This window comes from Equus asinus, chromosome 12 (genome assembly GCF_041296235.1).
Source record: "Equus asinus isolate D_3611 breed Donkey chromosome 12, EquAss-T2T_v2, whole genome shotgun sequence".
NCBI lineage: Eukaryota > Metazoa > Chordata > Mammalia > Perissodactyla > Equidae > Equus > Equus asinus.
The window spans coordinates 80,836,957-80,862,200 of NC_091801.1; the positions used below are offsets into that span (position 1 = coordinate 80,836,957).

Genomic DNA, 25,244 nt, shown 5'->3' on the forward strand with positions numbered 1-25,244 from the left:
GGTAACTTCTTAGGAGCCAAATGTGTATTTACATAATTAGTTCTTCATTAATTGGTCAATTTTCCTCTCAGAAGCATGAGAACACAAAAAAGGACATGACTGGTTACAAAGACCCTGCTCCTTTGGAGTTCATTTATTGACACCCAGTGATATTCATTTTCCCTCAGTCTTTAGGTGAGCAGAACATCCGAGACTTCTGGAGAGGAAGATCTCTCTTCCCACAGTGGGGGTTCTGTTTCTCCTCTAGCCTTCCACAGAGGCCAGGTATTGTTGACCAGAATGGCAGCTCCAAGGGGAAACAGCAGGAATTCACTACAGCTTCTCTGGAAAAACACTTCAGCTTGTCCCCAGTTTATGAAACAGCAAAAGTGGAGAGTGTGTTTGCATATTACGGGAAGAGAAGGGCCTGCACAAGATGGCCCCTGATGTCTTCCTGCTTTGCGCTGACAGCCGACACACCCAGGTCTGTCTGGAGAACACACCTGTGCCATCTGTCTCTCAGCCAAGAGTTTCTCCAGTTGGGAAAAGAGAGTGCTGGCAATCATTGAGTGCCCACCGTGTGCCAATCACCCAGCTGGGGATTTTACCCCCAACAACCATTCTAGGAGGGAGATTTTGTTCCCATAACACAGATGTAAAAACCAAGGGTGAAAGAAGTTAAGAAATTCAGCAGAGAGGAGAGTATCTGGATTTGAATGAAGGTCCACCTGCATCTGGAATCTGGGAGTAGAGGTGGTGGCCCCAGTCTAAATCAGCGGGACCAGCAGCAGCAGGGAGCAGAGCGCGGAGGGCTCAGTGAGGAACAGAGAGGAAGCGATCACTGCCCATCCATCACCTCGTGGCAGCCGCTGCTGAGTGCAGCTACCCACAGATGAGATGATGACATTCCAAGTGGGCAGGGGAGGAGCCCGAGGACAGAAGCGATGAATCAGACACCCAGCAGGCACACGGCACAGTTCCTCTGCTTCTCCCAGGCCAGCCAGGAAATTGTCCACACATTGCCACTTTGGAGACCCGGCAGACACTAAGCCAGGCCCCATGGACAATAGAAATAATGATTACAATCGTAACACCTCCCAAATACCGTGCTGGGCACATGATGTGGACCATCTCTGCTCTGCTGGGGGATGGAGACAGCTCCGTGATCAGTGGACACATTCAGCTGGCTTGCTCTGCGCCAGACACTGTTCTAACCATGTTAAATGCATTAACACCTTTAATCGGATCCTCCCTACAGCTATATGGGAGAGGAGTTATTGTTTACAGATGTGGAAAGACAGGCATAAAGGAGTTAGTAAATTGTCCAAGGCCACAGAGCTAGCAAATGGCAAAGTCAAAGTGCTGAGTCCAGCGTCCGGCTCTTGGCCACTGCACTATGCAGTCGCTCCAAGGTCGCCTGCCCAAGGTCACTCAGCACATGGAGATCAAAGTCTGTCTGTCTCCAAAGCCTGCATGGACAGACAGTTTGCTGTTTCCTAAGGCAACCGCTTCTGCCTCCGGACAGACCTGACCTGCAGAAGGGACTTCCTCGCTGTGCCGATGGATTCCCATGCCTGCCAGGTTCTTCCCGCCGGTCCCTTTTTTCATGTCCACTCACACCTGGCCCTGAGCTGGGCACTGGGAACCCTGTGGCAGGCATTTGGCAAGAACCCGCCCTCAAGCTTGCCCTCTGCTGGCACCAAACCCCAAACAGGTCCCCTTTCTCTCTCACAAAAGCCAGTTCGATGACAGCGGGCATGTTCCTCCTACCCTCTAATCTTCTTCCCCAGCTGTGTGTCCCTCACTCCCTGGTTTTTCCTTCACCGGGAAGAGTGGAAAGAACAAGATCGATTGGAGCCGTCAGAATCCGCGAGGACACACATTGCTGGAATCACAGCTCTGTGGGCACTGCGAACACACGCTCGTCTCTGACAGACGCCAGTGGTCAGCATCCTATTTGGCACATATCAGTGCTATTTATCATGCCCATTTTGCAGATGAGAAAACTGAGGCTGAGAGAGCTTAGATGACCTGCTCAAATCCCACCACGAGTTAGTGGTAGAAACAGATTCAAACTCAATATGCTCCAGCACTTTCATACTTGCCACCACAAACCAACATATTCGTGTGGGTTTCGAAGAACATGTATAATATTTAAACTGTGTTATCTCTGGAGGCAGGACTTGGGGCAATTTTTATCTCTTTTGTGCTTTTCTGTATTTTCAAATTTGCTTATGGATTTGAACATGATTGCCTCGTACAGTATTTTCAGGTTATCAATATTATTATTTTTTTTAAAGCAGGCCTGCCTTGCCCTGGGGCCCTGAGGCAGTAGGGGGGTCTGGGGAAGGGGCAGTGGGAGGGCCAGCCATGGGCAGGCTGCTGTAAGGGCTGTTTCCAGAAGTCAACTTGGAATCCTTGGGGACAGCCATGCCCGCACCAGCTGCCAACATTCCTGAGGAGACCTGGAGAACGACAGAGGACCCCTTGGTGATCAATAAGCACTTCTGGACCCAGGAGCTGCTGGCCAGGGAGACAGGCCCACAGTTTCAAGGGAGCCACCACGGAGACAGACAGTCAGACATCAAGGCAGACAGATGGAAGAGTGCTCTGCACACTGGCCAGTGAATACCTGCCATTGCTACGTGGGTCAGCAATGGGGGCCAAGGACACAGGGACACCCTAACAAGGAAGAAGCATGTTCTCTGAAGTCAGAAGGACCAGCATTAAAATCCTGGTCCTATGTCATAAACTCTTGGCAACCCTGGGCACGGGCAGGCTGGGGCCTTTCTCTACCCATCTATGAGGTCGAGGGGAATTGCTTGAACCCCCACTGTGCACCAGCTATCGGGTGAAGCAGCTTCAGGCAGTTTATGTGCTCTGATTCCACAGCAACCCTGCAATATGGACACACTTAGGTATGAGGAAGCCAAAGCTCAGAGAAGTTAAGTACTCTATCTAACAACACACAGCCAGCAAGTGGCAGAGGCAGGCGTTAAGCCCAGGCAGTGAGACTTGGGCATCGAGCACTGGACCACTTTTCTATCCACACATCTCAGCATTGGAAGGCACCCTGGGTGCAACATAATAATAACCAGCCAGACATTGGACAGCTACACTGTCTTGAGGTCACACGCATGGCCTCATTTAATCCTCTCCCCAGCTCCGCAGGGCAGATATTAGCATCCATATTTTACAGGTAAACAAGGTGCTTTCCCAGGCGTGAAAAAACAAAGATTGTTATTAACTGCATCCCTGGGCCATGGTTGAAAATGAAAAGACGACAACCCAGGGTCCAGGTTCTACCTCCACCTCCTGTTCTAGAACTTTCTGGAGATTCCTGGCCTGCATTTCCTTTCTAGATCAAAGTCTATCAGCACTGGCTTCCTCCCCTGAGGCCCCAGATCCTCTTGCTGGTCGATGCCCATCTGTCAGGTCCATTAGGCAGGAGGGAGGGTGTGCTCAAGGTGCCAAGTATTTGGGGGGAATGTTTATGTAAGTTTTAGAGGCAGCCTGGTGGAAAGTGACAAAATATTGCCAGAAAGAAAAGTCCCCCTGGACCTGCTGACAGCTGTGAACACAGGGTCCACAAGATCAGGGATCAGAGACTTCCTCTGTCTCTGGAGTACGCATGGCACGAGGTGTGACGGGCCAGGCCCTGACACAGCTGGGAACTCCCTGACACCCAGTGGGAGTGCGCCAATCTCTGTCTGGGGTCTAGAGAGGCAGAGGAAATAGTGACGAGAGGCCCCACCAGGGCCATCTCTCCTTCCCTAGCCCGAGCTCATGTCTGCCTGCTGGTGCAAGGTGAAGCTGAAGCAGGCACAGAGGGAGAGGGTGCTCCCCAAGGCTGATGGGGAAGAAGATCTGGAGTCCTCAGACCTTGCCTCTTTCATGTCAGTTGCCCCTTCTGTGTGTTTCCAGACCTGGAAATAGGGATGAAAGTGTGTAGCTTTTTTCCCATTCAAAATCATCCTGAAGATTAAATGGACAGTGGATGGAAAGTCTTCAGCATGAGGCCTGGCATCTAACACCTGCTCACTCATTCATTCATTCATTCGGCCAACACATATTTGCCAAGTGCCCAGCACATACATCCCAGCATGAGGACAAGCATGCAACATGCAGGCGAGGTGGTCCTGCCCTCTTAATGTTCATGTGCTAGAGGAGTCGGCAGAGAGCAAACGCAGACACAGAGAAGTGAGATGTGCATCATGTGTGAGCAGCCCTGTGGAGGAAATATCTCAACTATGTCGGTGATGTGATGGGGCGCTGGGTGTGGAGGTCAGGATGCATGTCAGATACGCTGGTCTGGGAAGACCTCTTGGCTGAGTGACATCTGAGCTAAGAGCTAAGAAGGGCATGAGCCAGACACTGGAAGAGCAAACAGGCAGAAGGTTCCAGCAGGTGCAGGGCCCTGAGGAGGAAGGCGCTGGCTTGCCCCGGGGGTGGGGAGGGGGACGAGCCCTGAAGCCAAAGTGGAGTGAGGGGAGTGGGGGAGGGTGGGAAGATGCCAGGTCAGAGAAGCCTCTAATCCAAGGCAGGGTCTGGAATTCAGGGCGATGCAGAGATGGCTCTGCCCAGGAGAACAAGGGAAGGACATCGAGGCCAGGAAGAAGGTAATGGTTATTTCTTTACTGTATGAGTGTGACTGGTCCAGAAGGGTGTGATTTCGAATATCCCTGGGTTCTTGGGACCTCGTTTCCCTCCCAAGAATGTCCCATGGGCCAAGCACCAGTAGGTGTCACCAGAGACTGTGACGACCTCCTCTCAGAGGGACCTCAGGAGGGCACAGAGCCTTTGGCCAGCAGGCAGATGCCATGGGAGCCCTGGCTCCCTCTGCTCACTCCGCTAAAGGGGACTTTAGCCCCTGGTGTCTGAGAGGGATCAAACCTAAATGCAAATCTTTCCCTCATTCCACATTTGATGAATGTCTACTATGGACCCAGCACTGAACTGACCCGAGGTATAAACTAACAGGCACACTGACAGGCCCTCTGTCCTCAGGGAGCTGCCGTCCAGCAGACAGGATGGAAATTGGCCAAAGAAAGCAGTGGTGTCTCCAAGAAGTGAGTGATTATAACCTGTGGGAAGTGCTGAGGCTAGGGTGGGTAAAAATAGCGGGATCAAAGCTGGCTGGAGGGTGGGGGCCCCTCCACTGAGATTTGAAGGTTTGAATTGTCCGTCCCCATTACCTCCAGCAGTGATCCATAAGGGAGCTCCTCAGGGGAACTCCAGGAAAACACACATCCTCTCAAATGCTTCCGAAACAGATCTCTTTCCTTTACAAACATCTCTCTCTCTAAAGATTTTTATAATTACTTTCACCAAGAAAATTAGAGACACGCTAATTACTCTATTTCAAAGTTAGGATGCCCCGAGCAGGTATGTGGACTGACTGTCACCTGGTTCATCTTGAAACCAACAAGCTCATTATTCCAAGGAACTCAACAGTGTTGAAAACACCTCCAAATAATTCAACTTAAGGAGGTGGTAGTTCAAGGAGGAAGAGGAAATATCAGCTACTGAATATCTCGATACACTGAGCGCATTGACCTCGCACCACCTCCAACACTCCGCGAGCTAAGTGTGAATTTCTCACAAGAGAAAACAGAGGCTCACAAGATTAAGTGACTTGTCCCCAAGCCCCAGAATTCATAATCTGAGATCCAGAAGTCAAGCCCAGGTTTGTCCGATTCCATCTTCACAGGCTGCTGTGTGGACGGCGAGGGAGAAAGGCACGCTGTTGGGGAGGGAACTTAGACTTTTTGTGTGTGGCAACCTGAGTCTTTTCTGACCATCCAGTTTGCTCAACTCCAGAACAGAATCCACACTCTTAATATCTACCCTTCAGGGTCCTACCAAGGATTAAGAAGAGAAAGTACATGAAGCACCAAATTCAGTCCTAAGGTCACCATGATCTCATGGCAAAGGGCCTCCTTTTCCTCCCGTCCATTCTCACCACGGGACCCAGGAGCCGAGTGAAACGTCACCTGAACCAGGTCAGCTGTCCGTCACCCACAAACCCTGAGCTTCCACAGGATCAGAGAGGAGGGGGCATCCCCAGGGATTGGTCACACGGAGCAGGGTCCTCGGTGAGAAGGTTGCTGAGCAGGCCTCCAGGTAAGAAAATAACCCCTCCTTTCTTCCCTCCGTGGATTCTGAGCAGACCGAGAATTATAAAAACAAAGCAGTGGCAAACTTATCACGTGAATCCAGAGGAGGGTTGACAAGACACTTCACTCTGCTCCCCAGAAAGGACACGAGACTTTCTCTAGGGAAGGTGGAGGAGAGGAGGTGAGAAATACGGCGTGAAGAAGGCCTGGGTTCTGGCAGACTGCTGACCCCAGGTCACTCTGTGGCTGGGACAAACCATCTCCCCTCTCAGTCTCGGAAGACAGGCCTGGCTGAATGAGCCCCAAATGCTTCCCCACAGGAGCTTTCATGCCTCCTCCCATCGTCTGTGGTTCTCAGGGGAGATGGGCAAACAAGATAAGGTGCTATTTATTTTTTGCTGGTCGTGGCCGCATTCTCTCCATTGGCATATGGCCTGGGATCAGACATATCTGTGTCCAGACACAGGGTCATGTCCTCAGAATCAGAGCACCAGTGACAAAGGTTGTCCACAGGGACGGGAGGGCCAGAGTCCCCAGGAGAGGGCAGGGGGCCGGGCTCAGCCCTCCACCTTGTGAGGACCCTGAATGCCTTGCGGGAGCATATGGCAAGGCCGGGGACCCCTTCATTGGGTCCCAGGTCATGGGGCAGAGGTGGACCTGGCCAGCCCCTATCCTCATTTGCTCCAGGCCCCTCACCCTGGAAGGTCGGGGCAGGTGGGTTCCTGGAATGGCCACCAGCTACATTCCTGTGGGGACTCTGATGAGGCTGCTGGGAAGTCACAGCCAGACGTTAATGAGGAACAGCTGGTGCGCCCTTTCTCCATCCCCCGGACAACTGCAGCTGGTGAAGGCAGGCCTGCAACCTGAGAAGGGTCTGAGGCCTGAGGGAAGGGTGGGGCCCTCAGTGGAGGTGGGACCACCTCCCATGAGCTCTCCTTCTATCAGGACATCCACCTGGGGCTGCACCTCTCCCACTGCAGACTGCAGCCATCTCTAAAGACCTGCAGCCGGAGGGGCCCAGCCTGGGATGGACATAGGGAGGGGCCACCTGCCTCTGTGGCCCTCCATGGCTGCCATTCCCCATCTGCAGCCCAGGTTTGCTGCACCTGCCATCCCCACACCTGGAGAGTGAAGGGGCCTGGGCTGTGAGCTTCCCCTTCAGTTCCTATTCTCTCTCCTTCTAGCTGACCGTGAACCAGCTGCCCAGTCCTTCCAGCCTCTGCTTCCTCACGAGAGCATCACCATGTGCCGGCTTCTCTGTTCAACTCTGTATTCACTTTTCCTAATTTCCAGCCAACACTCTCACCCACCCCACCCTTCCCCTTAAACCCTCTTCTCGGAAACGCCCAACTCCATCTCTCGGGGGTCTTCCCCACCTGCCAGCCTCCTTGGCTGGCCCATCCTCCCTCAGACCTCTAAGCATTGCGGGGCATCTGGGCCCACGGTCCGGCTCACTGTTCACTCTCTCTACCTTGATCCTAGTTGATTTCGAGTTCTGCGCTATAACACGTCACATTTATGTCCCCTTTGTAGCAGGGCCAGGAAGAGGATGAAGCCCATGAGGGCCCAGGGCCCCCATCTAAAGAGCCTGGCCCAGCTGCCTCCCTTGACATTGCAGGGCCCCGAGAGCAAGCACATCCTTGAACGGGCCACCTCACTGCCTCACCCTTGTCCCTACTGGTTTCTCCAGGTCTCTGCCCTTTCTTTGAGTTTTCTGTAAGCATGACCTGGAAGCCAGCTAGAACACAATGAGTTCAAACAAGGACACACTTTCTCCTGCCATCTCTCTGCTCCCTCAGTCTCCCACTCCATCAGTGTCACCCAGGAATTAGCTTTGAGTCCTTCCCTTTGGCCCACACCCCTACCTTCTTTCTCCAAATACAGCCCCTTCTGGGAACTTCCTTCTCTCTCCACTGCCTCCCACTTGGCCCTGCCAGTGATCTCTCGTGGCCACCCCTATAGGACACCTCCTCCGTCAGACATACCTCATGCCCCTCCCAGGCTTCCTCAGCTCATCTGCACCCCCTCTTCCTCCACTTCCTGTTCAGCGGAGACCCCCAGGCCCGCCTGCTGTTTGTTCCCTGCTTCTCACACCACCCTCCTCAGCCTGACCCAAGAAGGCTGCTCTTCCTCATGGCATCCATCACTCCTGCCGGAACAGGACCTCAGGGGCTCTGGGTTCTGGGCAGAGGAGCTGGACCTGGGAGGTTAGGTCCCCACTCACCACTTCTGGGCTCAGACGAGGCTCATGGGAGCTGGGAGCTGGCCTTCTCAATGGCTGCATGGCCTGGAGCTACAGAGGAGTCAACACCTCCTGAGGTTAGCATGCCCATCTAACCAGCAGAGATGAGCAAGAGCTGGCAAATAAATTCTAGACCCCTCCGCCGCCCCATCAATTAGTCCAAGGGTGCTGATTGCATGTGGGTCTCTGCGGATGTCCTTTGTGACTTAGCGCCCAGCAACTTGTCTGGTGCAGCCACTGCATCTCCCTCATGCCCCGCTTTGCTTTCCTCCTTCCCGCGCCTCACTCCCCTCCCCATCATTCTTGCTGCTCTGGGATGTAGCTGGCAAGAAAGATCAGAATATAAACTTGGCCTCAGGTTACCCCTGACCTGGTGTAAGACTCCCCCAGCAGCCCCACCTTGTTTCTATGTCCCCTGGTAGAAACCATCTTCTAACAACAGCACCAGGGAACTTAGAGAGTGAACAGCCGGCACCACGCTCTTGCCTAAACTCCTTCGGCGGGCAGCAGGCACGTTCAGAGTGTGAAAATCCATCAAGCTGCACGCTTCAGACATGTTCCACCTTCCACACGTTTCTTATACTTCAACATAAAGTTTAAAATGAAATAAAGTCTTCAATGGCTTGTCAATCAACTCAGAACAATACTCCCAGTTCTTCCCATAGACATGAGCCTCTGTCCACACTCCCGGAAGCCTCCTCATCACTTCTGTATTCACTCAAGATGCTTCCTGAAATTCTGCACAATGCCAATCCCGTTCTTTCATATAAACTTTCCTCTACCCGGAATGAAAGTTCTCATCTTGCCTTTTTCCTGGGTATGTCCTCAGAGGGCCCACTAACCACCTGACCTAAAGCAGAGCCCTTCTTTCTTGCTATAGCCAATAGAGAACATATTACAACATCCAGCTTGAATTTTCACTTATAATTTTTAAGTGCTTACTCTTTTGTGGGCTTTTTTCCCCTGAAACAGAAGCTCTATGTGAACAGAGGTATCACATCAGCTCCCACATTCCCGTGACCCACACAGTCATGGTTTCCAGCTCACGGTGAACATTTCATCAAGACTTCCTGAACCAATGAATAAAATGCTGCAGGAAAGCTATCGGGTGGGTTTTCTCATCCCCATGTTTCAGATGAGGAGACTGAGAGTCAGAGAGGTCCTGTGACTTCCTCAAGGACACATGGGCAACAGAGAAGAAGGATGATGGACACCCGCCCCACACCTCCTCCGTGTCAGGACGCCGGGCACTGCTCTCGGCACTCTTCAGACTTGGCCGTATTTCATCTTCACAAGAGAAGGTGGGATTGGTGTACCCATTTTACAGATGAGGAAGTCAAGCACAGAGGTTAAGTAATAAGTAAAGAGAAACTAAATGACAGACACAGGACTTCAAACTCAGGTCTATCAGCCTAAACACCCAAGAACTGACCTATGATATAAACTACAGGGCCTTGGGAGTAAAGACTCAAAAAAAACAAAAAAGGAAAAGTCCCAAAAGCCCAGAATTTTAATAGATCCTCACTACAGGCTACTGGCTCCCTCTTTCTTTCCTTCTTTTTTCTTTTTTTTTTTCCTCAGGTGTTTAAGGCCCTTTGTCACTCCAGTCAACAAGCACCTTGTGGACGGCTGTGCCTTCAACATCTCTCCGCCAGGCCCTCTGTCCACCCAGTGGTAATGGAATACGGGACACAGGCTGATGGTCTGACATTGGGATCAGCTGCTACCGAGCCAGAGTCCCCAGTTAGGCATCTCTAGTCATCCTTTCCTGAATGTGGACCCCGGTGTGAAATTCATACAAAGCAAGGAGGAGGGCGAGAAGCTGACTGAGGCATCCATCAAGGCCCCAGCCGGCCTGGCCACTCTCCCTCCTAACCCTGAGTACATCTTTTCAGCGATGGTATCTTGGGCCTGCTGTAAGTGGATCAAGGACTCAAGTCCATTTTACCTCTGAGTTCCAATGTGCAAAGAAATAGTGAAGAACAGTAATTTTCACTTCCTAGGCCCAAATTTCTGCCTAAAGGACAAAGGAGGAGGAGTGAGAACGGGAGGGAGCGTGGCCCAGCTGCTGGCTGTGCGATCTGCCTCCGACAGTCTCACGTGACTAGTCAACGTTTTGCCTTCTCCCTGCTCTGGTGGACGCTTCTCTGAAGTGGGGAACGTGGGCAGCAGTGAAAACAGGGTCTAGGCTGGCTCAGGCCATATGATCTACAGACATTCACGGAATCTCTGCAATGTGCCTAAGGGGAGAATTTTGCTTCCTAAACAGGAAGTTTCCTCCAGACAAGGAACCTGAGGTTAAGTCTTCTGCCCAAATCCATACAGCTGGTTAACAGCAGAGCAGGGCGTATGAACACATGTGTGCATCTGAGTGTGTGTATGAGCGGGCGTGTGTGTGTGCCTTGTGTTTGGGTGTATACGTGTGTCCGCGTTTGTGTGGGTGAGCGTGGGTGTGATTGTGTGTGGGTAAACTCAAAGAAGCGAGAGTGTCTGTAATTAAAAGGACAACGACTGACATGTTTTACAGCAAAACAAGTCACCTACCACATGCTGCTTTGACAACTCTTTTCCTTCAGCCTTCCAGTAAGTTCGAGGTTGTATCAGAGGCATCGCAATCAATCAACTACAGTTCTTGGAAAGCCCCAGACACAGTGTAACCCCCATGACCCACGTGTCTTCTGAGAAGTGGGAAACAAGTTCAGCTAGGACAGGGTTAGCTGCAGGATGTGGGACCCTCAGAAATGCAGAATTTCTCCATGTATTTAACGATGCAGATGCATATTTACATAGAGACATTTATTTATATATAGACTGTCTGTGTGTACGTATGCATACTTTTTGCAAGTATCCATTTAGTTGTGACCACTATATTTCATCCCTCTGTCAGCTCAAAACTAAAACCACTGCGAGAACTGCACACTCAAAGCTCCATAAGCTGGAATGCCTGTCATGACGCGATCCCAGTAAAGGAGATGGTCGCGCCCGTGCGGGTGCATTCTCCTTTTTACTTGGGAGGGCACTAGGGACAAAGAGTGCTGTGGCTGGCACAAGGCCCTCTCGGCTGGACAGTGGCAAGTGGGGGATGCAGATTCATATCTGACCTTAAAGCCCTTTCCAGTCCCACTGGGGTGTGAACCCTTGTCTGCAACCTGGGAGGGCAGGAGGGTTTCTTGCACACAGAACAGGGTAGCCGGTTTTGTGTGACAGCGACTAAGACACAGAAGAGAAGGGGGCCTCAGAAAGGAATCCCACTAACCCCACTCAGCACCCAGGGAGGAAATGGAGGCCCCCATAAAATATCCTATCCAGGGTCACCCCAGGAGTTAGTGGCAGTAACTTCAGATTCCCAGTCATCATGTCAGAACACACTATCAGGGGTTGGCAAACTTTTTCTGTAAAGAGCCAGACAGTAAATACTTTAGACTTTCCAGGCCATGTGGTGCCTGTCACAACTACCCAGCTTGCCGTTGTAGTGCAAACACAGCCACAGACAATACATAAACAAGCTGACATGTGGTATTCCAATAAAATTCAATTTGTAAAAATTGGTGCCTGGTCGGAGTTGGCCTATGGATTGTGGTTTGCCATCCCTGCACTAGATCAAGGAAGGTCTCGCCTTCATGAATGGGCCAGTTTCCTTTACAGAACTCACAGTCCATGAACTTCTAGACTCTTCTTGATTCCCTCCTGTGACGGGGAGCTCAGATCCAGCCACAGTACGTTTGGGCACTTTGATTTTGGGCATGTTCTTTTTTATATAGACTTGCCATGAAAATATTAAGTATGATAATAACAACACAATAAAAACAATAATAACCACAATGAGTTATTCGCCAGATTGGTCAATATCATCTCGGTTTTACAGATGAGGAACCCAAGGCTCATAGAGGTGAGTCCCCAGCCCAGGGACCCCTTACTGGCAGGTGGCCGAGCTGAGATTCCACTCCAGTCCCTCTGCCGCAGATCAGAGGTCATAGCGATGCTGTGCACTAACTTTGATGGGCATTACTATGCACCAGGCTGCAAAGGGAGCCTTTTATGTGCCTGTTCCCTCTGCTCTAGAAAGTAGGAGGCAATATTATTGCCTTCATTTTATAGGGAAAGCCAAAGCTTCAAAAAGCAATTTGTCAAAATAAACAGAGAAACCTGGATTTAACTCTGACTTTTAGACCTGAGTCCACCTGCTGAAGCTGATGCTATGGAGTCCCAGGTCCCGGGGGAGAGAAGGCCGGATTTGAACCCAGGCCTTCCTTGAGTTCTCAGCCTGTAATCTTCTCATACACCCTAAGTCACGCATTCTCAAAGGGGGCAATGCTACCCCCAAGGGGGCCAAAACTGCTTTGAGGGAGGGGCGAAAATCTCTCAGAGACTACAGCGGTCTGTGGCCCTCCACAGCTCAACCCTACCCAGCAGCACAAACAGATAGATACAGTTACGTGTGGTGTTACAAGTTCAGAGAAGGGGGCAATTAGGGAAAAAATCCAACAGTGACATAGGCTCCTTTAGAGGGAGATAATAATAATAATGATGATGATAAAAGGTTGAGAAACACTGCCCTAAGAGAAATGTATTTAACTCATCTTCTTTCTGGAGAGTAACATACAGATACAGATAGATAAAAAATATCTATATAGGTATATAAATTATATGTGTATATGTATGTATATAAATGTGTACGGAAGAGCAAACACTTGTATGCACGTGCTCAGGGCCACCACTGTGTCAAGCACCTTCCACGTCCCAGCTTGTTCGATCCTCTTGACACTTTACAAGGCGGGAATGTTGCCATCATCCACTTGGTACCGATGGAGAGACGGGCAGAAAGAGGCGAGGTGACTGACCTAAGGCTCACAGAGTGCACGTGCATCACCCACACAGACCTCTTCTGGGAATCTACAGAGGGGCACGGATCTGCAGGCACAGTCAGAGCTCAGTACAAGGTACACACTGTTGCACCGTCTCAAGAACCCAGAACCCAGAAACAAAGCGAGTGACAGTCAGCTGGGGAGAAGCGAGGAAATGGTGGTACATGCTCCTCACATCGAGGGGACCCACTGGTTATAAAGAATGAGATGGAGCCACGTCCTCTGCTTCAACAGAGGGTACAGGCAGGGCCATTTGGGTTCTGCTATGTGGGTCATGTAGATTTAGGGACAGACAGGAGGCAGCCAGAGACAGGGATCAAAGAGCTCCCAGAGGTCACCGGCAGGCTCGGCCCTGGCTGGGAGGAGTCAGGAGACGATGTCTTCTTCCTCGGTATACAAATTACAGAGACATGATGGGTGGGGCTGGTTTTTAGCTTTTCACCATTTTCAGTAGTTTTCTAATAAAATTTCCCAGCACATAATCAGAATTAAGTAACCCAATTACTATTTCTAGGGGTGACCTCGATCATAACAAGTTTTTCCACAAGGAACTCCCAGTGACCTTCAGGAAAAGGGTGGGGCCCCGGCCGGAATTGCTTCTGGAGGCTGTTGCGGTCCCAAGGGCCAAGCCACAGACATCCACGTGGTGGCTCCAAACCCACAGCTGATGCTGCCACCGATTCCTCCTCTGGACCCACCCAGAGGACTAGCTGGGTGGGTCAGCTCCTGGCCACATACACATGTTCCCAGATGTGTGTATGGTGGGTGTGTGTATGTGTGTGGGGTGTACATGGGTGTGTCAGGTGCGTGTGAGGGTGTGATGTGGTATATATGGATTGTGTGTATATATGTAGTGTGTATGTGTGTGGTGTGTGTGTGTGTGGCATACATATGTGTTGTACATGTGTGATGTGTGCGTGCATATGTGCTGAGTGTGTGTGCGTGTGTGTGGTGTATATATGTGGGGGAGGTCTAATGTGTATGTGTGTGTCTTGATGTTACCATCGAATCTCTGGGCAGAGCAGAGGGACATGGGGGTGGAGGCAGGAGTGTGGTCAGGAAGGCTTAGTCACTGGGGACAACGCCACCAGCAGAGCTGTGCCCTCTTTGATGACTACAAGGCTCAGATTGGGAGGAAGATGGGCCCAGAGAAATTCCCAGGCTGGACGTGCCACCCAGGCACACCAACAGCCAGCCCTAAAGCCCTTCCTCTGGGCATTACCACTGGGTCTTCAAGGGGACAGACTATTACAGGCGGTTTGAGGTGGACTCTGCTTCTGGCTGAGAAAGACTCACAGCTGACCCCTGGGTCGGCTCCTTCTAGCTGGTGAACTTGGGACAGTTAAGCCACAGAGCTAAGCCTCCATTTCTGCCTCCTGCCAAGGGGATAATGACCCTCTCTCTTAAGGACATTAGCTGCTGCCCTTGCCCTCAGCACTACCCCCCAGCACACAGGCCCATGCCCCCAGCACGCAGAGTCCACACCAGCCAGGCCCTTTGCTCTTGCTGTTGCCTCGGCCTGGAACTCTGTGGCCATAAATCTCGGCGTGGACGGTGGTTTCATGCCATTCCAACTTCAGCTGGATTTTTCTCTTCTCAGAGAGGCCTTCCTGTGATCTCCCCTCCTGAGCTCTTTCTCAGGTGGCCGCCCTGCTTTGCCATCTTCACAGCACTCATCACCACAGGAAATCACCTGCCCACGGACTTCACCTGTTTATCATCTGTCTCCCTTCCTTTCCCCAAAGTGTCACCTCACAGTAGGCTCATGGATGTCTCACCTACCTTTGTAACCCCGTGCCTCAGAGGAGACGTCTGGGAGATAATAGGGGATTGACAAACACGTGTTGAAAAAATAACGAAACAGTATATACCATTCCCAATCACATAGGTAACTTGGGTTGCTTACTGAAAATGCTTTGCATAACAAAAAGAAAAGTACGAAAGAGATTTTGAAGTGAACCTACTAATTCACTCCTTCAGAAGGTGAAGTGGTCTGTTGATGGCCACACTGAAGAGCCAGGGATGGCCTCTCAGCACCCATCCCCCAGCCTAATCTCACTTATCGTCACGGCAAAGGAGTCTGTGAGGAGGGACGAACCCCCCCATCCGGGCAGCCGAGACTCGGCGGGGGCTGAGGGAATGCATGGAGTCACGCATGAATCAAAATGCAGAGCTGGGGTGTAGATGCAGACATTTTTCTGGTCAGAACTGTAGGTGAACAATGAAATTAATCTCACCCCATGCAAGAAAAGCGTCTCCTCTCCCCGCTCTCTCTCTCTCTCTCTGTCACAGTGATGAGCATAACATCCAGTCGTCAAACTCATTGGAGCAACAGCGCAACTGAGCATGAACACACCAGCAACAGAGACAGGGACGGAGGGGGACCACGTGTCACGTACAAGGCACCACAGGAGCCTGGGAGGGGCCCCTTGTTTGCCCTAATCCACACTAACGACTCAGCCCAATTGTCCACAGAACCAGCAAAGCGCCCCCTGCCGTGGGGAGAGGGGAGAGAGGACCACCAGAGAGTGTCCCCAGAATAGCAGTAGGCGGGGGCCCTCGCAGCTGTGGCCGCTGGCATTCCACAGGCTCACTGACGGCCACCCGATCAGCTATATAAAGGTTGTTTTGCGGCCAAGACAGAGCCCGGGGTGGAGAAAGCTCTTAATTATAGCCGATGCTCTGGGGTTGGGCCCATCTGAGCCTCCGCCCCACACACTGCAGGAAGCCAGGCTGACACTGAGTCCCCTGGGAACCCAGTCAGGCCACCGCAGAGAGGAGAGGCAGGATCGACACAGTGACACCGAGGAGACTCCCTGCATGAGCCCCAGGCCAGGGGGAGAGTGAGCCACGTGCCATCGCAGACCTTAGGGAGGCCCCTGGGAGCGGCTGTGGAGGCTGGGACACCAGAAACACATCTCTAGTAACAGTGGCTGTTTGTTATTGTTGCTGTTGGTATTCCATTCATAAACTTGCAGGTATTATGTTTCATTTATAAAATGGGGGTAATGATTTCAAGGGCCGTGAGCTTCATTCAGTTATTCGACAAACAGCCACCGGTCGGTCACCAAGTGCGAGCCAGGCCTGTGCTAGGCACTGGGGGAGGTTCAATAATTAGATAGCCAATTGGATTACAGAAGGGTAGAAGGGAAGGACTCAGACTCTCAGGCAGGGGATTCTGAACTGATGGAGGGTTTACTACCTGGTTCCCTGTGACCCTGACTGAGCCATCTACCCTCTCTGTGCCTCAGCGCCATCATGCATAGAATAGGAAGAACCAGAAAGCTGATTTAGGGGGTTATAGTGAGACTTCAATGACTGGGTGGAGGTGAAGATGCTTCGTAAACATCATAGCTTCCTGGTAAGAACTCAGGACCTGGGGTCATACGGAGCGGGATCAAACTCCCAGTTCTGCTCCTTGCCAGCCGGGCCACCTTGGGGAGTAACTCTAACCCATTCGTCTCACCAGTAAATCAGGAGGAATCACAGTGCAACCTCCCACACTAGGGTTGCACATATTAACTCAGATGATGGATGTAAGCATAGCGCAAACGCTAATGTGTTAGAAGAAATCAATCAGTAGTACTCAGTTATCCTATTTGCAGCTATGACTTGGGTGGTAGGATATGCAGCTGGGATTCTATGAAGCTCTTAGCACAGTGTCGAATGAAGGCATCTTGAGGTCCTGAGAAGTGGAAGGACGGGGCAGGTCTGCAGGTGGCCTAGGAGCATTTGGACAGACAGGCTTCTGTAGTGGCCACCCCAAAGGAATGCTACCCAATCCCAAGCTGTCCCTGTTCCCACATTGCCCCCTCCTCTGCTCACATGGTCAATCTTAGCTGGATTTCCCCAACCTGTGCTGCCTTAGGGCTGGGGGCTGCTGCACCCCAGCCTGGACGCAGCCCCTCACTTCCTGTGCACTGACCTGGGATTCAGCTTCCCCTCTGAAGGGCAGGCCCCAGGAGCCTGCTGTCCCTCAGAGCTGCCCGGCCCCCCTTCTGTAGCCAAGATGGATGGAAAGCATGGGCTCTGGAAGCAATCGGACCTCAGTTATCACGGGCAGCATCAGTATCACAGAAGAAGGAGAGGGAGAAAAAAGAGGAGGAGGAGGCAGAAGGAGCAGCAGTAGAAGAGCCTCATGCGTGGGCCTCACATGAAATGCTAAGTCTTCTGGTAGCCGTATTCAAAAAAGTAAAAAGAGTCAGAGGAGATTAATTTTAAGAATATACTATATTATTTAACCCTAAATTTCCCAAACATTATCATTTTCAATATGTAATCAATACAAAATATTCATGAAATGCTTTACTTTCTTTTTCACACTAAGTCTAGAAAATCCAACGTGTATTACTGGCAGCACTTCTCAGTGTGGAACATCCCCTGATTGGCCAATGGACACGGGCTGCCAGTGCAGGTCTGGAACATCGGTTTCCCCATGCGCAAAATGTCAATGTCGACACCCACCTCGCAGGGTTGGGTGAGGACAGAGTGAGAGTGTGAGGTAGAGTCCTGTCTATGTCCAGGGCTCAGTGACCAGCAGACTCTTGAGTGTTATTCTCCTCCAGGGGAGTCAGGTCAGTGTCCTCTTGGGCATTTGTCCCACCCTGGGAAGCAGGGTGATATCTTTGGCATGACTCAGCCTATCCCAGCAAGCCTACCTTTTCCAGACCCTCATCAACCTTCAAAATCTAACCATTTGTCTCTGCTCACCAAAATAGGGATGAGACAAATATTTCAGTTATTGTTGGCTATGATTTCAGATTTGCTGAATCTTCTTATTCTCCACATTTGGGAGGAGGGTAGATCATTGCATCCATACTTCTAATGTGCACATCCCAAGCGCAAGCACAGAATTAACCACCAGGTCACTGCCCTTGATTTCCTTTAAACAACATTTAGGCAGCTCCTCCTACATATCAGGCTCTGTTTCAGGCACTGGGGTACCGCAAGGAACAGACTTTGCCCTCATGAAAATCATATTCTTATGTGTAGAGACAGAACCTAGGTAGATAAACTAGCAGATATATAAAATGGCAGGTGGTAACCCATGTACACACTCCATAATGTAATTATCTGCCCCTTTCCTGCTGCCCCAAGTAGACAAAAGCTTCTCAAGGATAAAAAGCACATCCGATCCGTCACTGTATCCTGGGCACTTGGCATGTGTCCCAGGAGAGGAATCACTCAATCTGTGGTTGTTCAACGAATGGATGGATTGAACGGAATCAATGGTTATTACAATGCATCATTGGGTTGAAGCTGAATGAATGAATGGATTCGATTGAATCCAATGACTGCTACAATGTATGGCTGTTGAATGAATGAAAGAGTGTGCTGCATAGATTGAATGATTACTATACCAACAAAACCCATACTATTAGTCTATGATTTTCCAGATCATTGATTTGAAGCCCCTATTCAGATCAGCTGCTATTTGGGCTGTGAAGTCACCCACTGGTAGCTTCCAAGTCCAAGGGATTTCTGGTTGTTTGGGTTTTGTGACATTCCTTGATTTAATCTTCCTACATGCATTCCAATATGTTACTGTTTGCTATTTTGTTCTGTTTTGCTCTGTTTCTAATTGAAGCGACCGTCAGGGGATTTTGTTTCGTTTGTCACCAGAATAGAGCGGGCCCTCGTCAGCTCACAGCTGTATTTACAAAAACGGATTCCCATCAGACGGCTGAGCATAACTCAAATCTTACATCTATTCAGGCACTTGGAGAAGCCTGGCTCCAGCGAGTCCACGAGTTCTCCCTAATGATGTCATGGCGGACTCGTGGTGTTCCAGGCTCGCCTGTAGGTTCCCCTTCTCTTGGTTACAGCCCCCCAGCTTTCCTTCACGGATCAAACCCCAGTCCTTGAGGAGTAGGGGCGGTATCTAACTCTACTCCCAAATGTTGGACAGGGTCATGCAGTTTCGGCCCCAAACAGTCCGCCTGTGTCCACTCCTAGGCTGCAGCGATGGTCTCGGAAGAGCCACAGGGCCTACACCGTCCCATCAGACTCAATCCACACCTGCTGAGTCGGACTTTCCTCTCCTCGTGGGTCTGAATTCTCACAGAGCTCGAAGACTCACTGGCAGCTGCCTTGGATTGGCAGCCCCAGTTTGCCCTCACACATCCTTTCTGTGCTCAGCCTGGGAGGCTGTCCACTGTGACTACATCACCTGGGCTCCTTTGTGGGCTGGTGTCAGGTGGGGTCAGGCTAATGGGAGGCACCAGCCAAGCCAGAGGGGAGGGAGGGCAGGGGTTTCTCTCTTGCTCCCTCCAGGCCCTAGTTGAGACAGTAGCTGTGTTCCTCCATGAGGCGACTCCAGCTCCTGTCAGGAAGCCCCCTCCCCACCCCCACAGGGCTCCTGTAACACTTCTATCCCTTCCATCAGCTGTCTTCTCCCCATACGAGTTCCAGGATGCATCAGTCTCCCTCACTGACCTCACTCTTCTCTAAGCAGAACCTTCATCAATGTCTCTGCAGTGGAAACTGTGCACTTCTGGGACCCTGACACGTAAGTCTGCCAAAAACAGAGTTAATGCCAAGAAAGAAGAAGCTAGAAATGGGGAGACTGGAATGAGCATGAGGTTGCCTGACCTCCGACCTTCTGATCATGTGTGTCGTCAACATGCTTTGTTCTTTAAGCCAGTTAGAGTGGGGTTTTCCATTCCCTGTGATTGAAAGCAGTGTCCCCGATTCAGAGCCAAGGTCAATGATGGTGGAATCTTTGTTCTGGTGGCAAGTGGGATGAGGCCAGTGCACGGAGGCTGAAGGCCTGGATTCTGCCCCCAGCCCTGCCATTTTATTAATGGGAAGCACGTTCCAGTGACTCAACCTCTCTTGGGGTCGTCCCTGCCTTTCCCAGAACCATCCCTGGGCACAGAAGTTCTTCAAAATCTAGATTCTGCCCTACCAAGACCTAGAACCAGTCTGAACCAAGGCTGGCAGGATGGCTAAATGCCAGTGGGCAGGGTCTAGAAGTAGCCTTGCTTCCCAGGGCCCTGCATCAAGGCATTCTGGGATGACAGCTGGGTGCTTATTGACCCTAGGCCACTACATTGGATTTCTGCCTCTTGGCTGTGACCCCATGTCTGGCTCTTGTCAGCCCTGATTTCTGGTCAGCACACACCTAGATCAATTCTTAGCCCTAGCCTGCCTGGGCTGTCTCTCCTCCCTTACTCCTCTTTCCCAGCTTGGCCCCATCACCACCCTGGCCTCCTGCTGAGGACCCAGGAGGCCTTGCAGTGTGCTTTCCAGGATCTCACATTCTGAATGCTCTTATCTGCAAATGGAGATCACCTTTATCTTACGAGGTTGTCAAGACGGTCAAACAAAAATCACTTGTGGGAAGTCCATGGCCAGGGCCTCGCATTCTATAGGGCACGTTACCTTTACTTAGCCCTCTGGGCATAGATTTCCTCATCTTTAAAATGGGCCTGGTCATCAACGCTCCATCTCTCTCCAACACTGTACTCTGAATTTCTCCAGCAGTCTTATAGAGGGTCTTCCTTTTTCCCTGCTGTCCTGCCAGTATTCCACACTCACATGGACCCAACTATGTCATACTACTGCACAAAACCTTCCAGTGCCTCACCTCCGCACACAAGGTGCTCCTTTATCGAGACCCTGACATTGAGACAGCCACCAATCCCCATGGTCCTCCTTTACCCCGCCACATGGGCCCGTTATGGTTCATAGACTTTGTTGTACCATCCTTCAATGGTGGCCATCCTGTGCCGCCACCTCAGCCTGCAGCTCATGCTTGTCCTTCTAAATAGTCTAAGCATCACCTCCTCCAGGAAGCCCTCCTTCATCGTCAGGGTCACCATCCACCATAACCACAGCAGGACTCTGCCTATGAGATTCTGTGGCACCTTTATTAAAGTCACCCTCGCAATATCACATTCCTTTTCATGTGTCTTTTTCGACAGCTAGGCTATGAACACCCTGAGGTCAGGGGCTGTGTCTTATTCTTGTCTATAGACCCAGAAATCAACACAAGGCAGCACAAAAAGTAGATCTCAGTAAGTGTCTGTGAATAAATCAGTGGAGATGAAGTGAGGCAACACAGAGAAAAGAGTCACAGAGTGGTAAAGAAACCGAGGGCATCCAGTCTGGGACATGGTTTAGCTGCTTTCTCACCGGGCTGCAAGCCAAGCCATCCCTGGGACCAGGCCAAGCCACGCCTAGCTGCTCCCACCGCCAGCCCCTCCTCTACCGCCCCAGGCCCCCAGGCTTCCCTGCCCTGAGCATGGTGTGACCCTCTGGGCTTCCTCTACCCAGCACAGCTCAGTCCCCCACAAAAGTCAGCAAGACGGAGGCTGAAACTCTGCTCCCAGCCCACTCCACCCCCACGCTGGCCCTGGAGGGGAAGTTATCCAGCATTGATTGTGACCCAAAAAGGAAACGAAGACCAAGTGGAGCAGGCAGAGGCGGAAGCTGGAGACAAGCTGGTGCACAAGAAACCTGCTTCACCCTGCCTGTCCTGGGGAAGGGGCTGGCCTCAGAATGACCCCACTATGGTCCTGGAGGTCAGCCTTCCGGGTCAGAGCCCCAGAGGCCAAAAGGTCTCAGTCAGCCGTCCATCCTCCCCTCCTTCCTCTCCCATACCCCACCCCCTGCCACAGTCAACAGATTCCAGACAAATAAGTTAGAGACCTCGGGTTATCTCAGAGGGCACCAGGTCAATAGCCTTGGCCTCTGGGATAAGCCACGCCCAGTCATCTCTAAATGGCTGACTCAGGGTTGCCAGGTACAGTTCCGGAAGCCCGTCTGTGCCCATGGTCTTACACGATCTCTCATTGCAACCGCTCAGCAGAGGAAAAGGACCCTGTATCTTTCACTTCCAGTGCAGACGCTTAGCAAAGCCTTTGCAGGCACTGGCTGTGACCTCAACGGCCCTGGGAAGTAAGCAGATGTTTTCCCATTGCAGAAATGGAGACGCCACACTGAGACATTTACCCAGTCTCCAAGTGCCTCAGGGCGGGTGGGGTTTACAGCCCAGCTCTCTTTCCTTTCTGCCTCTGCTGCCCTGGAAGGGGGAGGACTGAACTGACTCTGGGTGACGGGCACCTGCTGGATGTAGGTGCCACCAGCTTTCTTACATCACTGAGCCTAGAATGGTGGTCTCCAGCCCACCTCAGCCACCTGCTAATTGCGCGGCTCGAGCTTCCCTTGATCATGCCACATGGCTCCTCTCTGCCCAGGGAGACCCTGCTCTGGGTCACGGTCCCCACGCCCTTGGCAGGTGGCCAGAGCCCTGCGAGGGCAGCAAGCCGCACACTCACTTTCACACAGGCGGCGCCTCAGCTTGCCCCGGATCTTGTCGATGGCATTGAAGTCAGACACGTGGAAGATGTGGGCCGACTTAGGCTCCGAGGCGATCTCCTCCAGCTCCTCCTTCAGCGCCTCCCCGACGCCCACGGCAAAGATGCGGATGCCCGCACGGTGGGCTGCGGCCGCAGCGTCCAGGACCAGGTCCTGGCTGCGGCCATCAGTCAGGAGGATGACCACCTGCTTGAAGGCGCGGTCCCCGGGGCGACCGCCGGCCTGCGGGGAGAAGCTGTGACGGGTGATATACCGCAGAGCATCCCCTGTGTTGGTGTTGCCGCCATGGTAGGCCAGGCGCCGCGCAGCCGCTTTGACTGCCTCCCGTGACCTGAAGTGGCCCAGCTCAAAGGCCGTTGTCGGCTGGTCGCTGTAGCGTACGACCCCCACGCGGGTGTGGTCGGCGCCCACCTCGAAGGTGTCCACCAGGTTGGCCACCCACTGCTGGACCTTCTCAAAGTCCACCTGGCCCACGCTGGAGGAGGTGTCCAAGAGGAAGACCAGATCATAGTGGACAGTTTTGCAACCTGCAGAGGCGAGAGAAAGGGGACAAGCGACAATGGGTTGTGGAAAGAGGGCACTGTCCTTGGGGCCTAGGAGTGTGGTCATTGGGGTCATAGGGACCTGCCTAAATCACCTGTCCACTCTGCCTCCTACTGGCTGGGGGCCTAACGTGGCTGCCTTAAAGCTCTGAACCTCAGTTTCCTAACTGTCACATGATGATAACGGTCCCCAAGGTTGCCATGGGGTTCAGTTGACAATATATAATCTTACATAAAACTGATTAACATTCATGGAACACCACTGTGCCAATTTCTTTAAATACTTTTATTTTGGTTACAAAGGGACTTCATTATTTTTCAAACCTACTACAAATAATGCATGTCCATTTCAGAAAAGGCAGAGAAAAAATGTTGTAAAGGCTCATATTCCCAGCCACAGCGAGATAACCACCGTTAACCCACAGTGTGTATACCTAATTATTTTCTATTTCCATACAGTTATTGATGGAAATGGGACGGTATCAGACACACTGATATATAAGCTGTTTTTCTCACCTCCAGCAATAAGCTGGAAACCCATTTCCAGTGTGACAATGCCAGTTTCCATGGCTGCAGAGAGTCCATTGCATAGATGAACATAATTTATTTAGCCAAGGCACTATCATTAGAAATCATATAAAATACATTGCATTCATATATTTTAAATATACATTTTTAGAAATTCTCCAATGATTTATAAAAATATACTTATATTTTTATAAATATAAATTTTATATAAACTATACAGTGCTTTTGATGAAACAGAATACAGCACTATATAATTTAGTTCTGATCCACACGGCAACCCAGTGCAGAGAGCTTGCTCATCCCATTTCACAATGAGATAATAGGAGGAAAAGTGTTTTCTAAACTCCAAAATACTGCACACATATACACAGAAACTACCAAGAAGCCCTGGTCTGGACTCTTCCAGACTCTGGGGCTTGGTCAGCAGCTGACCAGGCCTCCGGGAATACCTGGCTCAAACATTTGGCTAGTAAAACAAAACAAAAACAAACAAACAAAAAACCCGTTTTGTTGAACTATCAGACTGGCAAAAGTCAGAAAGAGCATGGTAACCAGTGAGAACATGAGGGGAACGCCTGCCCGACAAGTGGCCGTGGGCTTCATCACACCCATTTTCAGGGTCCTAAAGGAGGGTGTCTTTTGATGCACCCATTGCAAATTGAGTGATTTACCCAAAAAAACAAGCAGATAAATGGAAGGGAACAAAAAAAAGATGTATAATGAAACTCATGGCAGCATTGCTGAGCAAAATCCTGGAGACAACCGAGCTGATCACCATATGGAGCTACTTAAATAGTAACCATCCTGTGTTCATACAGCGGAAGCGGGGCCGCCCCAACAGTGTCCGTCGTAAAGGAATCCTGATTTACCAACATGATACACTGTCCAATACACTGTCAGGTATGAAGAGTTGTGTGTGTCTATGTGTGAGATTGTGTATGCACGCGTGAGGGAAACTAAGAAAGAAACACTGCTTCCTTCAGGCAGGCAGAACCACGAATGAATTGTACTATTTTGTATTTCTGATTTTATCTTTATAAGCAATCAATTAAGTTCATGAAACCATAAAGCTTTATGTATTTAAACACACACACACACACACAGATACTTCCCCATCCTGCCCCGAGCCACTGCCACTCTTGAATTTTCCACTTCTACTTTCCCTCTAGTTTTTAAAATCCCAGCTACAGTCCGCCTGTCGGGCGCCAAGGGAAAGCCCTGGCTTCGCAGCTGGATCCCTGACAGGATTGGAGTTCCTGGGGTGTGCTGGTCCAGATGTGTGGACTCAGAGATAACTCACAGGGAGGTTTTCTCCCGGACACAAAAGGTCATCCTATCTTCTCTGTGACAATAATGTCCCAGCCTGTTCAGAATAATTGCTGCTATGGGCCAGGCAGGCCCCGGCCCGTGGCTGTAATCCTTAAGCAAATTTGTTTTAAGGCTGCAGAAGGTTCATTTGCTCAAGAGTCCTCACCAAAGGGCCCTCTGGAGCTCTGGGGACACTTTCTCTTGGAGACTCTGGGAAAGATTGGACTGTGGGCACAGGAGAGTTAAGTGGGATGTCTCAGGAAGGGCCCGGACCCTGGGGCCAGTGCCCTGGCTTCCAGCCTTGGCTCTGCCATAGGTGAGGGCTGTGTGACCCCTTGCAGGT

The 25,244-nt window shown here is 51.1% G+C and overlaps 1 protein-coding gene across 3 annotated transcripts in view; it reads right to left on the reverse strand.

The window, feature by feature from the left end:
* COL22A1 (collagen type XXII alpha 1 chain) overlaps window positions 1–25,244 on the reverse strand; it is a 292,948-nt gene that overhangs the window by 242,058 nt on the left and 25,646 nt on the right. For all 3 annotated transcript variants that reach the window (XM_070481652.1, XM_070481651.1, XM_070481653.1), the window contains one exon: window positions 22,484–23,050. In XM_070481652.1, coding sequence (XP_070337753.1) covers window positions 22,484–23,050 — 567 coding nt within the window. The remainder of the gene's footprint in view (window positions 1–22,483; window positions 23,051–25,244) is intronic.